At 43.4% G+C, this 16119-nt stretch overlaps 1 protein-coding gene across 2 annotated transcripts; it reads right to left on the bottom strand.

Annotated features, from left to right (window-relative positions):
* Positions 1 to 695: 695 nt before the first annotated feature.
* LOC111593082 (carboxypeptidase D) lies at positions 696 to 15409 on the bottom strand. Of its 2 annotated transcripts, none has more exons than XM_023305669.2 (9): positions 14255 to 15409; positions 6783 to 7018; positions 6241 to 6720; positions 6053 to 6153; positions 4163 to 4280; positions 2780 to 4106; positions 2482 to 2705; positions 1216 to 2426; positions 696 to 1148 (listed from the first exon to the last, which is right to left on the bottom strand). In XM_023305669.2, exons 1-9 carry the CDS (start codon positions 14726 to 14728, stop codon positions 964 to 966), a joined length of 4356 nt encoding a protein of 1451 aa, XP_023161437.1. In that variant the 5' UTR covers positions 14729 to 15409; the 3' UTR covers positions 696 to 963. The 2 variants fall into 2 exon arrangements, with proteins under 2 accessions (XP_023161437.1, XP_023161438.1); XM_023305670.2 differs by lacking the exon at positions 14255 to 15409 and adding an exon at positions 8451 to 9255 and having other exon boundaries at positions 697 to 1148.
* Positions 15410 to 16119: the final 710 nt, after the last annotated feature.

Here is a 16119-nt window from a genome sequence, read left to right as displayed (position 1 = left end):
TCGAACCTCAACTCATTCATAGCTTAAGCTTAAAATGGAAATTGATAGGCTTATCTCGTTAAACTGATAGATACAGTCGAAAGTTTCGAAATCTTTATTAGATAGAAGAGTCTAAAACTGAAAAATCGGACATCAACTTGAGCTAGCGCATTTAAGCGTCGGCTCCATAAAAAGTGCTTTAATCTGAGCCTAGCATATCGGTCCATTACTTATTTTATTTGTTGTGGGTTTTCGGTTGGGGGCCCTCCAGATTTACGCTTGTTTTGACAGCTGCGTTCAAGGTTAAGCCACAAAAATCATTTTCACGGAAAACAATTTCAATTTCTTTTTTATTTTGTTTATTTTGAAAAAAGTGCAATCTGAACTTATTATATATGTATATATATATGTTTAGATCTGGATATATATATATATATATGCTGGGTATATTTATGCATACACAGTTTCAATGCATGTCAACTGGAAAGTTTTCTTAAAATCGTGCAAAACTATATCTAAATACATCAATTTACTGCTGTACTCTATATAATTAAGTTTAGTACAACTTAGCACATATATCTTTATATATAGCCTGCTACTTATCAGATCTGTTAGTTGTCTTGGTCGTGGAATGTTGTTTAGATAGCACTCGCTATATCTGATATGTGTCTTTAACTTCAGATATATATATATATATATATATGTATATATATATATATATCTTGTGTGTTTCGCTTGGGCTCAGTCTTAAAAGTACAGTTATAGTTAGGTTCTTGGACGTCATATATATAGATATATATATATATATAGTCCATATTTTGGAAAGTGTGTGTTTTGTCTTGAGATATATATTCGTATATATAATTTATGCATATAAAAAAAATAATATTAATATTTTTAGTTAAGCGTACTTTAAGCAGAGCGCTTGGTTTTTGAAAACTTTGGAATCACAGTTATGTTGTGTGCTGTTGTTGCTGTCTCTTTCTACTGCCTGCGTCGATTGTGCTGATGCAACATGACAATTTCATCGCCGCTTTCATCGGCCACATCCAGCTGCAGCTCCCGCTCATCGTCCAGCTCATGCTCGTCGCCATCCTCATCCTCATCGTCCGTGTGCAGTATATGCTCCAGCTGCTCTTCATCGAAGTAGGGTTGTATGGTCATGCCACCTAGACGGGGAAAGCATTGGCATTAGCAGTGGCAATTGCGAGTGATATGAAATTTGGTTGCACTCACGTTTGATGGGCGAACGGAAGAGCTCCGTTTCGCCATCGTCGCCAGCATCGTCGTCCAGCTCGAACTGTTCCTTGCCCTTTTGCGGGAGTAGAGAAAAATTGTAGTATGGCATCTTGCCGCGATGCCTTCTATAGAACCAGAACTGGGCGCATAGCACACATATGACCACGCTCACTATGATGAGCACGCTAGCCACAATGATGAACAGAAACCGGGGCAGGCCAAAGACATGAGCATTGAACTTCAGATGAAAGATCACATTCTCGATGGCCTGGCCCGGCTGCGACACGCGAAGATCGCGCGTGGCCTCGAAGTGACGAGGAGCCTCCACCTTGATCGTTATACCGCCGATCGGCACGGCCGACAAACGATACTCGCCCAGGCTGTTGGTGAAATTGCGCACGTGGCTCCAGCCGGCTGGCTGGATGAGCGAGACTTTGGCATTGCGTATGGGATGATTGTTGTCGTCGAGCACAATGCCCGTTAGACTGGTGGTTGTCTTGCTCGGCGAGCTTAGTTCGGTCACCTCGCCCTTGATCAGGCTGAAGCCATTGAGCTTGATGATACCCAAGTCGCTGAACACGCCCTGCTGCACCTCCGTCTTCACGATCTGTGACTCGTAGTTGGGCGCGCTCACCTCGAGGCCGTAGAGGCCCTTGGGCAGCATCAGCTGGAACCGTGCGGCATTGCGTGTCACGTTGTGGATGGAAGGATGCTCCAATAGCCGGACGAATGCCTCGCGCAGCGGCTGGCCCTTATCATTCTGCACCAGACCCGTGATGCCGGTCTGCACCAGTGCAAGGAAGTTACGAATCTTCTCGATGCTGGTGCGCCACACCGAGGCAATGTGACTGTGCGCGGGCATGCGACAGCAGGACAGACCCAAGGTAAACATCGGTATATTGTACATATTGTAGAGCAGATTGGTCAGCCGTTCGCTGGTCTCGTGATGCAGCTGACGCGTGGCCGAGCTGCTGCACTGAAGTGGCGAATAGTTGAACTCTGTGCGCCGGATGCTGTTCGCGAACTTCTCCAATATGGAGTCGGCATGCGGAAAGATTAGCTCCGAGTTGCCCGCACTGAATGTCAGCATCATGTCGAACCGTTCGCTGCGCAGGAACTGCAGTAGCACGTCCCTAGCCTGCTCCGTTTCCGGGCTGAGTATGCGCTCGGCCAGCTCATCGGCCAGCACAGGATCACACACGGAGTTGCTGCAAAGATTTGCATTAAGGATTTGGCTTCAGCAACAGTTAGCGATTCACTCACTTGGCATTGTACATGGCGAAGATCGGATCGAAATGCTCCATCTGGGGCAAAAAGTAGATGACGCTACGCTGCAGCAGCTGCACCACAGATGCCTCCTGCAGCTTGTGTCCCTCGATCAGATGTCGCACCAGATTCAGCATTATCTCCCGGCCCAGAGGTGCGGCGGTATCAAACAGCGAGCTAATCACCAGCAGCTTGTATTTGTGCTCCTCCGGCTCGCCGATCTGCAGATTCAGAGAGCGAGATAGAGAGAGGGAAAGTGTGAAAAGGGCGCAGTCATTGGAGACGGCTTACTCACATTGGAAGTCAACTTGAGGTAGTTGAAGTGTCGACTGAACTCGTTGTCCGCATAGCCAAAGCTGGCGATCTGCGGGTTCTGGTTCTCGAACTCGGCCAAGCGATTGCGCAGCTCGGCATTTGTGTGGTATCTGGTGTTGACGACGTTCTCGATGATGCGGAAATCGTTGGCGGATGCCCAGTGCTGTGGATCGTCGCGCATGAGGGTGACATCCAAGCGCATGCCAAACGGCTCCGCGTCGGGCACCTCGACCTCGACGCGCAGCGGCGCAAAGCCATCGGAGAGGACGGTCACATTGTGACGGCCAGGCAGTGTGAGCTTCCAGTAGTCGCCGTAGGTGCCGCTGTAGGTGTTGTGGTTGGCGCCGTCCAGGGCGATGGCTGCCCCGACGATGGGGGTGCCAATGCTGCTGCGTACGAAGCCATGGATGCCATGATGCACCTGCTCGATCAGCTGCAGCATGGGCTCGCGATTGTCGCGCCAATACTGGGGCAGCTCCTTGGCCAGCGGATATTTGTCGCAGCCCATCTCGATGGTCAGCTCCATGCAGCCGGCGCGCACATAGTTCCAGTCCTGCATGCCACCCGTCACGCTGTACCATTGGGCGCCATTGGTGATGCCATCGGTGAACAGTTCGTTCTGGAACAGAGCGCACGGCTGGCCCAGGTGCATGGTGGAGTGCGCCTTCGAGTAGACAAGCGCCAGATGCCGGAACAGTTCGTTGTCCTCGGTGGGGTTAAGCTTGCGGCCGCTGATCCTGGCGTCGCGCAGGCGCGCATAGGGATCATAGAAGTCGTTCTCATTGTCATCGAACGGATAGTTGGCCACCAGGGAGCCGCCATGCAGATTCGCGGAGAGAACGAACGGTATCGAAAGCGTCCAGTTCATGACGGCTGCCACCTCCGGCTCTGTGATCTTATTATATTTATCCGTGCCATACTGATCCGGGAAATTGCGATTTAGATCCACATTGTGGGCATTGGGCCGGCCCAGTCCGCCGGTACGATCGCCTTCGTGCGACACCTCATAGCCGTCCGGGTTCATGCTGTAGAGGAAGTGCATCCGTGTGCCATTCACGAGTCGAGTGACGCGCTCATCGTTCTCGTAGCGCTCCAACAGGTACTTGGTGAGCAGCAGCAGCATCTCTTTGCCGACCACCTCGTTGCCGTGCATGTTGGCCACGTACTTGAACTCCGGCACGCCTGGCACATGCTTGCCCGGCGCTGTGGAGATCTCCAGCACCCACAGATCTCTGTTCTCCACGCTCTTGCCAATGCTGTAGAGGCGCGTCAGCGAGGGATAGCTGGCGCTCAGGTTGCGCAGATAGCTGCAATAAGATGGGCATACATATAGTAGACTCCTTCGGCTGGCCAGTGCACTCACCTCTCCATGGCCACGAAATTGTGATGCTTGTACTCTGTGGGCGTGAGGAAGCCATCGTATTCCTGCTTCAGCTGCGCCGCCGGCTCGGCGCGCTCCACAATTTGCCTGCGAAAGTTGCCTGGAGAAACAATGGGAGAGGTCAGAGGATTAAAGCCAACACAGCCCACAGAACTTAACTCTAGTCCACAGCCCAAGCAAAAACTTAACAAATTAAAATGGAATCGAAATTGAAATGAAAATTAAAATTAAATCAAACTGAAACTGAAATAAAGCCAGCAAACATTTCGTTTTCGAGTTTGATTTGCAATTGTTATTTATTTTCATTAAATTGTTTGAGATAATCGAAATCGTACTTAAGTTGAATGTTCACGAACAGCCACAAATACCAAAAACCCTGAGTTCACTTTGATATATATCTGACTATATCTAGCTCTATTTGAACAAACCGAAAGGTAGTGAAACTTTGAAATAATATGCGAACAATTGTTGGCGTACATTGAACTGGTTCCGTTCCGAAAGTACAGTACAGTGGCCGCTATGAACCATGTATGGGACTGGGACTGGGACTGGGTCTGGGACTGGGTCTAGGTCCGGGTCTGGGTCTATATAGTGTATGGGACTTTATTAAAATTGATCTTAGTTACGCAATAAAAGGAATTACTCGCTATTTATATTATTTATATATAAAGTTAATGCAATTCTTTATAATAAATTCTTGATTAAAATTGTTTAAATATAATAAAATATATATATATATATCTCTTTTCTTTTCTGTTAGTGGTAAAATAAAACACGCACTACGCAAAAATCAAAAATTTTATTTTCTCTTCGATTTTTGATTGGTTTTTCTTGATCTATACTTGAGTACTGTTGTTTAGTTAGTTTGTTCGATTTCATGTGCTTTGTTTGCTATATATATATGTATATTTATATAATATATATATGTATGTTAACAATATTTCAGACGTTTTGTTGCTTGAATAATAAAAAAACATTTAACAATCTTGCGTTAACATATGCCTTGTCTATATATATATATACGTGTATATGTCTGTATATATAAGGAGATATTTGAGGTTTATATATGGTTATATATATATCTATCATATATCGTCAGTTTCTATATGTATATATAAGGTTAATTCGGTTACATAATTGGGTTCGTATTCATTTTACTTGCATCTAGAAAGCGGCTAAGGAATATGTATATATATATTTGTATAATATATATTTATATATAGAGAGAGAAGAAGAAGAGATATAAAGTTAGAAGAGCGGGAAGTTGGGTATTTAAAATTGCTCTAGGCCATTGTAAGGCTCGATTGGGCTGGGTTTGATTTTGTAACTTTATCACGCACTGTTTGAGCAGGCGATGCTGATCTGTGTACAATCGTATATATAATTATGTATGTGCCAATCAAATGTGGTGCGTTGTTCAAATTGATATTTACTTAAAGAGAGAGCGGGATAGAGAGAGTGAGTCAGTGAGTGAGAGAGCGTGCCTATGAAATGAGATTATGCGTTTGAAAGAACGGAAAAGCAACAACGAATACTTTATGAGAATGCAGCAAAAATATACAAAAGGAAAATGTTTGTGCGTATATATATGTGTGCGTCTCGTGTGTGTGGGTGTGGGTGTGGGTGAGCATAGCAAGCGTGCACTTGCTTGGCAATTTTACAAATGTTAGTATTAACAATGCTTCTATTAAGTATTAGGCAATAGACCCCGATGCAGATTGGTGCAGTGCGTTTTTGGTGGTATCATTAGGTTGCTGTTGGTTGCTCTTGGTTGTTGTTGTAGGTTGTTGTTTGTTGCGTTGGTTGCCGCCGTTACAGTTGGGCACCCAGTTTAATGCCTAAAAAAGTATGGATTGTAATAACTGCTAATACCATCAAAATTGTTCTCAACGGGCGTCAGCTTGAAGTCCAGTCGCAGCGCCTCAGCGTTCTCGTTCGTGATTTGCACCTGCTGCGGCACACTCGATTGATAGCTGCATAGAGAGGATTGGGGTACACAAGAGAGACACGAGTTAGTGTTTAGCTGAATCGAAAGAGGCATGGTCTGTGTGCACATTTACCCAAATGCTGCCGCATAGATGCTGTAGATGCCAGGCGTTAGCAGGCGCCAGTATTCGCCACGCTTCGAGGTGCGTATGGGCTTGTCCTCCAGCCCGGAGACAATGATGGTGGCGTCCGGTATGGGATAGCCGCTGGTGTCCTGCACCAGGCCCTTGACGCCGATGTGTGCCTGCTTCAGCAGTTGCAGCAGCGCACGCTTGTTGCGCTGCCACTCCTCGGGCAGGCTGCTCGCTGGTGGATATTTGCAACAGGAGAGCTCAATGGTCAGCTCAAAGCAGTTGGTGAAGGCATAGTTAAAGTCCTGCATGCCACCCGACAGCTCGTACCAGTTGGCCCCGTTGGTGATGCCGCCGGCGAAGCTGTCGTTGCAATTGTTGCCACGCTGCATAATCGGATGATTGTCCGAGTAGCTGTGCGCCAGTTGCTTGAACACTCGATCGTCCGGCGTGAGGCTCTCCTCGCAGCAATCGTTGTGAGCGCTAGTTGTGAGTTAGTTGGTTTAAACTGAAAAGCAGATGCGGGGCAACGACAAAACACTTACATTGAGTTATCGTAGGGATAGCTGGCTACGACGGCGCCTCCATGGAAATTGGCGCTGAGCACAAATGGATTTTTCAAAATCCACTCGGCCAAGGCGGCGGTTTCCGGCTGCCGGGACTGGGTGCGCAGCAGATTGATATGATGTTGGTCCAAGCGATCGGGAAAGTCGCGGTTCAAATCGACGCCGGCAGCATTGCCGCGTCCCACATAATTTGGCAGTGATTCGCAGTTGCCCTCCTGCGAGATAGAGGGAGAGAGAAAGTCTTAGTGTGAGCGAGTGAGACAATAATATTCAGCATATTGCTTCATTAATTTGTTGATTATGTGAATTATTATAAGTCTGAACGCTCGCCTCACCGCCTTGCACCTGCCTCTACTATACTAATGGAAGCATGCGCCTAATTTGGAATTCAAGCCGCGCGCGCGCGCCACGCAAAGAGTTGACCAAACTAGTCTTTAATATGACAGTCAGGTGATCGCAAATGATCTTGCAACATATTCCATAATAAATGCTCCATCGGTGACAGTGAGAGCGAACGAGAGGTAGAGAGAGAAATCAGGTTACGATAACGCAAAACAAAAATATAAAGATAACAGCTGTATCCTCCAATCAGAAGCACATTAGCGCAGCTTTTAATTGGAGCTAGTGTCAGTTAATCGCAAAAGCACAGTTAACCTATGAGCAAATGAACGAGCGACCGAGTGTGCGAGCGAGACGGGCAGAGATAATTGGCACAGCCCGATTGCAAATAACAAGTGTACATATAGAATATAAAGCAAGCAAACATATGTATACGTACTTATGCATATATATAGGCTTAAACATTCATATATTATATAAATGTATATACATTTCCATATGTAGGTTAGTCACTCGATCACGCCAAGTACCGTACTCAACTAGCAATTAACTCTGTCCCCACCAAAAAAAAGCAAAGAAAGAAAAAGATGGAAACAAAAAACAAAACACCGCAAAAAATCCCTGCTGTGATGGTCGGGGAATTTCTCGTTTGCATTCACAATGCTACGTAACTGGCAATCTACATAGTCGGAGTAGGGGGAAATTTTTGCAGGTACAGAACAAAATATGAGTGGAAGGGTTATCTAAGGCAAATATTAAATTGAAATGAATATCGATTGCAGAAAAGCAATCAATATACACACATGTGTGGGTGTGGACGTTAGCAGAGATTGCGATGCCAAATGCCATGGCATGACGTCGATACCATTATCAATTACTTTGAGCATAAGGGAATATTTGAGCATGAATATCGATAGAAAAGCTACCGCAATATGTTTATACACATACAAATGCTGTCTTTTTCAATTTGTATTGGTGTACGTGTGTTTACTAGAGCCTAACCGCCCAACGTTTTATTATAAACAAACAACAACAAAGCAACAAGCTTTCGCAATATGTCAACAACCATTGAGTGTGCGAGAGAATTGTGCCCTAACGCAATCGAAACGTAAGTGCGCAACAGCAGCGACGCGTTGCGTGGCGTCGCGTCGCGATGGCAACGCAGGCACCGGGAGGCAAAAAAAAATCTGCAAACGCCGCTAAAGCGAACCATGTATAAAATTTTACAAATATTGATTTTTCCACTATGCGAATGAAATGGCTGCTTTGTGCTTTGAGTTTTTGGCTAGCTTCACCGTTGACACATACCTGGGACAGGGCATAGCCATCGGGATTCATGGTGGGCATCAGATAAATATCTGTCGAGTTTACCAGTTGGCCAATCTCCAGACTACGCTCGTAGTTGCCCAACAGATATTGGGCCAAATAGACAAGCAGCTGTCTGCCCACTGTTTCATCTCCATGCATATTGGCGACATATTTGACGGGCGGCGTCAGCAGTGGACGCGAGCGGGCGCTGCGCGAGATTTGCAGGGCTAATAGATTGCGGCCCTCCAGCGAACGGCCGAGACTGTGGACGCGCGCCTGCTCCGGATAGGCCTTTTCGAGGCGGGCGAACATATCCTCCAGCTGCTCCTGGCTGGTGTACTGCGGCGGCTGTAGGAAGCTCTCGTCCTCTTTGATAATGTAGCCGTGGGCGGCTAACGGTATTAATGCAATCAGCAATATCCACTGCATTTTGGCCAATATGTTGCGCTGTTAACCGTTACTTTAACTGTTGCTGCTGCTGTTGCTGCTGCTGATACTGCTGCTGCTGTTTCAGCTGCCTCTGCTCGCTGCTAGTTATCACTGGCTTGTAAATTGAAGCGGCCCGCTTTAGATACAGCTCGAAGCCCGCGTGCTTCGGCGTTCGTTTGGGTCAAAGTTGTGGCTGTTGTTATTGTGCAGCAGTTCCACTCGGTTCGCCTCAGCTTCAAAAATGTACTGTTTGAAAATTTGCTGCGTTGATTGGCCTTAAGCCCGTGCTGCCTGCCCGCTGTCCCACCGCTGCCGCAGCCGCTGTCGACGTCGCCACTGCTGCCGACACAGTTGAGAGCGACGACGTGCGATAATTGTAGGGAAATTACACGGCAGAGAGCGCGTCGAAGCTTTGCGCTAGTCGGTCACGAGTGTTGTTGCTGTCGCAGCGACTCGACTCGACTCGTACTCGAATTTGTTGTTATTGCCGCATTATTGAGACAACGTTGCGTTTAAACACAAATTAATAGTTTTCAGTTTATATAACATTACATTTGTCTTGTTTCTCTTTTTTCTTATTTTGTACTTCATTTGGTTTCCATATTGATTGTGTGAATTGTTTTTTTGCACAGCTGTTTGGTGTGTGCGGAGTGCGGGCGGCGTTGCCAGATGCAAGTCAGGCGCCTGCGCAAGTTAGTCAAGGAGAGCGGCGGCGGCAACAACAGAGAGAGAGAGCGAGCGATAGAGAGAAAGATTGTGAGAGTGTGTGTGCAGGAGAGAGGTAGCACATTGACGCTAGCAGCGTTGTGAACGTCATGTTCGGCGTCAGCAACACCAACGCCAACGCATGGGGACCGTAATTGAAAGGATATAAATATATCTACTTGCTTAAACACACACAAAAAATCGATAACTTTACCCAGTGACGCCACAGCTTACAAAAACATACATTTTAAGGGTTTTGCGTGGGCGAAAACCGCACGTACGCCGCGAGTTGAGAGTGTGATCGGGTGTTGGGTTCTTATCAGTACGCTGTCACTGCCGCTGCTGACGCCGGTCGACACGTAGCAATTGCTCGGCCAAAACCAAAAATTAATAAGGAGCTTGCAATAAATCAAAGCTCACAATTGTACGACAGGCGAGAGGAAACCAAAAAGCTTGTCTTCAGTCAATAATAAACAAAAGATTTATCTCCTTCGTTATGCCGGAGCAACCATTACTTTTTCACACAAGCTTTTTTTCCTTTCAATTTGTTGACTTTTACAGTTTTGTTTACAAATATCAAAGTTGATTACAGAAGAGTAAGAAGAAAAACTTATGACCTTTATATCCAAGTAGTTATGACTTAGATGACAGCAAAAGAAAAACTTAGTTTACAGTGGAGAATGTCTACAGGTTCTTGTGGCTAAGTGCAAAAAGCCAACTAGAAAATACCCTACTTTTTCGTTTTCTTTTGTTTTTTTTTTATGCAATTGGCTCGTAAAGTAACTTGCTTTTATAACTGTTCTGTCAGAAATGCTTGAAGATCTTTGAGTTTTTTTATGCACGCTCTCGGAAGTGAAAAGAGCATATTTCCTTCAAAGTAACTCTGTGCTGATGTTGCTCAACACCATAAATGTGCTTCGAACATACACTCAGCCGATAAAGTGCCTAGATTATGAACCTGAAGACCAGTGCAGGCTTAGCCATTCGCGAAAAAGCATGTATACTAGGTATACCCCTATTATTCATAGCTTCTAATTAGTTATACATATACGGAGCCTTTTATAATGCTGCTCTGTGCAAATCATTTATTACTTTTTATACTCTGAGCTCAGGGTATACTCGTCTTGTCCAAATGACTGATCCCATACAGTATATATATGCAATTCTGATCCATGTCAAGCCATGTCCGTCTGTCTGTCTCGTAAGCCAGAAAAGCTGCAGACTCCCAATTCTAAAAGTATCCTCCTGTATACCCCACGCAGTTGGCGCTTATCGTTTAGTAAGATAACTCATTTAATTTCCCTACTATCGATAAAAATCGATTATTTTATTTGAAGTTATAAGCGTAGTCTGAATTCAAGCTGAATATTTCAAATTTAGTGTGTAGCTGATAAATATACCGAATTTAGATATTTGCTCTTTAAATTAAATAGTAGAAATAGTCAATTAGTAGAGACTTGCACTTTAGCAAATATACATATCTGGATCTCATTATTAAGCTCTCCAAATTTGATTAAGAAACTCTAACCAAAATAAAAGTTATTCAATATTTCACTTCTCTTAGTAAATCCCATAGGCCTCGCAGACCTCATGCTTTGTGTGTGTGTATGTGTATGTGTATGTGTGTGGGTGTGTGTGTATGCATGTATTTTTTCTGCATTTGTGCGTATGAACAAAGCGTCGAACCATTGAAAGAGCAGCTCTGTGCGAGGGGTCAGGGTATGTGCTAGTCGAGCAGTCCCTTAGTTTTTCACATGAATCAAGTATTAGTTGGCAACTACGCTCTCAAGTAAACCCACTTCATGTAGAGTAGTTGCAACTTTTTGATTCCATTGCGAATTTGTCTACATAGGAAGTTATCCACCTGAATTCGACGTGGATGTAGGGTATTTAGTAGTCTATGTGATGAATTGACTTTTACCACCACGACTGGGTAAATGAACAACAACTTTAGCAACCATGCGAACAACAAACCGGTTAAAGTTTAAGAGTTTGTCGCCGGATTCGGCTAGAGTCGACATCGTCATCTTTGACGTCCCCCTTCTAAACGGGTTTCCTGTCGCTGACGCTGTTCCAGTTGCAGTTGCAGTTGCAGTTGCAACTTGTGACGTCATCTGCTTGGAAATGTTAATCCGTAATGGCTTTATTTATAGATCTGACTGTCATACTGCAGATCAGCACTGACGCAGCCCGAATCAAACTGACTGCATGGTGAAAGTCTCTACCTGCAACAGGTGTCAGATTGTGGCACACGCATAAGGCACACATGACAGATACAATTCCCGTTAAGCTTCATTCAATTACACTGTCGATATTGCGATAATATTTCAAAGTCACCCCCAAAGCGTTAATGGCCCCATTAAGAGCGGCCCGTCGAGCGAGCGATAAGCTACTATACGAAGAGATGCGTATACAGATGTATATAGACTAGAAACTTGTTGAGCCATCGAGGTTGAAATGTGCTTTGGATGCATGGTTCAAATATCCTACATATATATACGTATATATATATTTTTTATGTATATAATCTTTCGGTTATCTATCACAGAGTCCCGCAAATTCCGCTTCACTCACAGACTTATCGCGTGCCGCTGGGCTTATCGCATTATTCGATTAAACTTTTGTAATAATCTAGAGGCGTATTTTCGTATTATTTTCGCCTTACATTTCAATTTTTGCCTCTTTATCGCTACTTTTCTTTTACATATTTCCAACAACTTGAACTTTGTTGTCCAGTGTTTCAAATGCGGAAGGAATAAATGCACATATCTGGTATCAATTTCATTGACATGCGACGGTATATTCATAATTATGTAAATGCAATCTATATTAATCAGATTAGTATCGATTTTCAGAGCACTGCATACCCATTGAATTGTCGCTATTATCTGGATAGGCAATGAAAATGTTTGTAAATATATTACTAACTTTTTTGCAATAGCGATAACATCTGTAGCAAATATATAATTTGGCAGGTCAATATAAAATCGATAAGTATCGATATTTCATTCCGGGCTTTCAAAAACTTTTATTCGAACTGTTTATTATGCAGCACAGCAGGCGTTGAGCTTAGGTTCATACTATTATCATATTATCGATAACAATTTTTATAAAAATAAAATCGATCAGTATCGTTCGATTGTTAGACATATATAAATTTCATTCTAATATTCATTGTGGCGAGCCACAGCTAAAAATGTCAAGGCACCTTAATAGTTATCGATGTTATCGATAAGTTACCACAATGCGATTAAATTGCATTCGAATATTCATTGTGGCACACACAGCTCAAAAGATCAAGGTTCACATAGCTTAGCTCTAATAGTTACCGATATATTATCGCTCAACTCTTCATTTGAACTATCCAACAGAGTGAATAAAAGTGGATTACCTGTGTTGTAGACCCAAAAACTTAGCTCAGATGCTAATTAACGAATCATGCTGAATCCAGCTCGCACACAAGTTCAAACCAACAAACCGAAACTAGGCCAAATACTGCTCCACTCCGATCCAATTTGAAGTGTTTCAGTGTTGATTGAGTTGTGAAAGGGAGCATAGCTTTCCCATTAGGAGAGCGGGCGATCAGTGCCCGAAAGGAATGCAGACACAATATGCATTGAGGCCAACGAAAGCTGGAGCAACTCTATTCAGCACTGGTTTTTGTTCGCAGCACAACAAATTCTAATCGTCCGTCAGAGCGTCACAGCAGGCGATGTAAGCTACATACAATCACAAATACATGCATGCATACATACATACATACATACATACATACATACATACATACATACATACATACATACACAACTTTTCTTTCTTTTGATGCGCTTGTCTTCTGTTAAGCGTCTGTTTCTCGAACCATAATCTACTGTATATGATATGATTCATATAGATTACTTTTTATATTCCATTTATTTTGTATCAAACAAGTAAAGGTGCTCTAGTCGGAAGTGCCCGACTAGCAGTTACCCTGAATCGCGCGCAGAGCTGCTCTATTAATCGTTCTACGCTTCATTCATACGCACAAATTCAGAATCAATACATGCATACACACACACACACACACGCAATCTCTGTTTGCTGCGAGACTTATGAGGCTAATGAAAATTAGTAATTGAATAACTTTTGTTCTAGTTAGACTTTCTTAATCAAATTGAGAGCTTAATAATAACATCCAGATATATCTATTTGCTAAAGTACAAGTCTCTACTATTTGAAATTATTTCTTTCAACGTGTAGGAAAGAGCAAAAATCTAAATTCGGTGTATTTATCAGCTACACATTAAATTTGAAATATCCAGCTTACATAGCATGCAAGCTACGCTTAAAAACCCAAATCAAAAAATCGATTCTTATCGATAGTGAGGAAATTAATTAAATTAATAATAAACGAGAAGAAACATTTATTACTGCAAGTCTCAAGCTTTACGAAACGGACAGAGGACGGGGGTTTTGCCACGCCTCCCTGCAGGTTCATTTCTTCATTTCCCCCGGCACCATACCCACACCTTCACCATCAGAAAGTTAAGGTAAGAACATAGATTTATTCATTTCTGTTATGCATTTCTGACAAAAATATCTCGCATATGTTTCAGAGCACCACGCTATATGGAAATTTCGACCTATGCCATATTAGTCATTGTTCGTGTTAATAATAACATCTGACTCACCTTTGCGGCAGCGAAGCCATCCGGATTACAGCTGGGCAGAAAATGTATTTCGGTTGTGTTGAGGAGACGCTGCACTTGGCTGTCCAGCTGATAGCTGCTGGCTAGATATTCGGCCATGTAGAGCACTATTTGGCGGCCCAGTGCCTCGTCGCCCTGGATGTTGGCCACCAGCTTGACCATGGGACGAAGCAGATCGTCGCCATTGCCATTCGGTGCGGGCGCATTCAGGGCCAGGGCATGCAGCTCACGGCCCTGTGTGGTGCGACCTATCGTGTAGGCCTGGGCCAGCGCTGGATAGTCGCGGCTGAGGCGGGCAAAGAGTTCGGCGATCTGCTCGTTGTTCAGATAATGCGCATTATCGAGAAAGCTGTCGGTTTCCTCAATCACTTCGACATGCGCGATGGTTGGGTTAACGGGACTGGCAGCGGCAAGACACGTAAATGCGAGCACGACTACGTAAGCGCAGGCGTACATTTTGCGACGCGACACGTAAGCAACGTAAATAAGAGCACTAACAATACAAAAAAAAAACGTAGGCGCAGGCGCGCGCGCCTCTTACTGTTTGCAATTATATGCAGGCCGTGAGTGGGATCGAGATTGCACTCACTTGTTGCACTACGCGATAATTTTCTATTTTTCTTTTATTAAACATGCACAACTGATTGTAATTAAGCCACGACAGACGGCACTTGCTGCGTAATTTTGCACTGCTTTAACTTGTGCTGGTTTGCTTGCTTTCTTTCTTTTCACTGGCAACTGGAATCGGACTTGATGACGTGCACTCAAGAGCCGCTCTTGACTTACCTGTAGAACGCAGCGCACATTGTTTATTTAATTATACATTACGCTTACCCTGAGCTGTCGTCAATAACTTTTAGCACAATATTTTGTTTATTAGTGACTTAATTAAAAAACACAAGCAAATATATATATACAACTACAATTATCAACTCGTTTATTTGGTAAAAGTAAGAGCCGACAACGATTCAGAGCTTCAATTGTATAGTTTAGTTCCGGTCGATAAACAAAAAGTCCAAATGAGACAGGCTTTGGAATAAATCTATTTATTTTTGTCGGAATATTCGAATTGCATTGTCAAAAGCAAGTTTTATAGTTTATTTATTTAAATATTTTATAAATATTGGCTAACACTCCCAAATGAGTAATTTCTTAGAAATGAGCATCTTATAGAGCTGTAGACGATACAACAGGAGAAACATCGATAGCATGGACTTTTTCTTAAACATCGATAGGCCGACATTTACTTGATTCAAATAATAATTAAGTTCAATCAAATGCGACATGAACTCAAGTAAGCACATGAGGACAGAAATACTGTAAAAGTTGCCGCAATCATGCAACTAAGCTAAAGTTTTTCCGGTAATTATTTTACTTCGTTGCCATAAGAAGCCTTAAGATCTTGAAATTCTTTTAGCTAAGTGGTATTCCATGACAAATGGTACCAAATGAGTAATTTCTTAGTAATAAACGGCAAGTATTGTGAGTAGTTGAGATGAGCTCATCACCATTCTGACTATCGATATCGCATCATCATATATATAGTATAGCAAAATCATGCTAGTTTGACTGAAATGCTTGCGGATTGAAGCAAATTTCTGAAGCTTGTAAACTTTAAGTTTTTTTTTCTTTTTCAACATTCTATGTATCATGCGGCCTTTCTTTCTATGTCTAAAATATTACCAATACCGCCACGATCATGAAATTCAAATACATAGATATATAATAATCCGAATTGAACCATTGGTAAAAGATTGGAGGCAGAGATGTCGATAATAACTTGGAAGCTTACTTCTGACTCTTAGTTTTAGACATGTAATTATTATATTAGGATACAAATAATATAA

This window comes from Drosophila hydei, unplaced genomic scaffold (assembly GCF_003285905.1).
Source record: "Drosophila hydei strain 15085-1641.00,03,60 unplaced genomic scaffold, DhydRS2 tig00000361-arrow-arrow-pilon, whole genome shotgun sequence".
Lineage (NCBI taxonomy): Eukaryota > Metazoa > Arthropoda > Insecta > Diptera > Drosophilidae > Drosophila > Drosophila hydei.
This window is presented reverse-complemented; position numbering and strand designations above follow the sequence as displayed.

Bases quoted from the DNA above. Each gene is read 5' to 3' on its own strand.
- LOC111593082 (XM_023305669.2), bottom strand. From the start codon at position 14,728: ATGTACGCCTGCGCTTACGTAGTCGTGCTCGCATTTACGTGTCTTGCC. The intron at 2,706-2,779 runs GTGAGTAAGCCG...CTGAATCTGCAG, and splicing joins ACCTCAAGTTGACTTCCAAT to ATCGGCGAGCCGGAGGAGCA. The intron at 2,427-2,481 runs GTGAGTGAATCG...AAATCTTTGCAG, and splicing joins TTCGCCATGTACAATGCCAA to CAACTCCGTGTGTGATCCTG.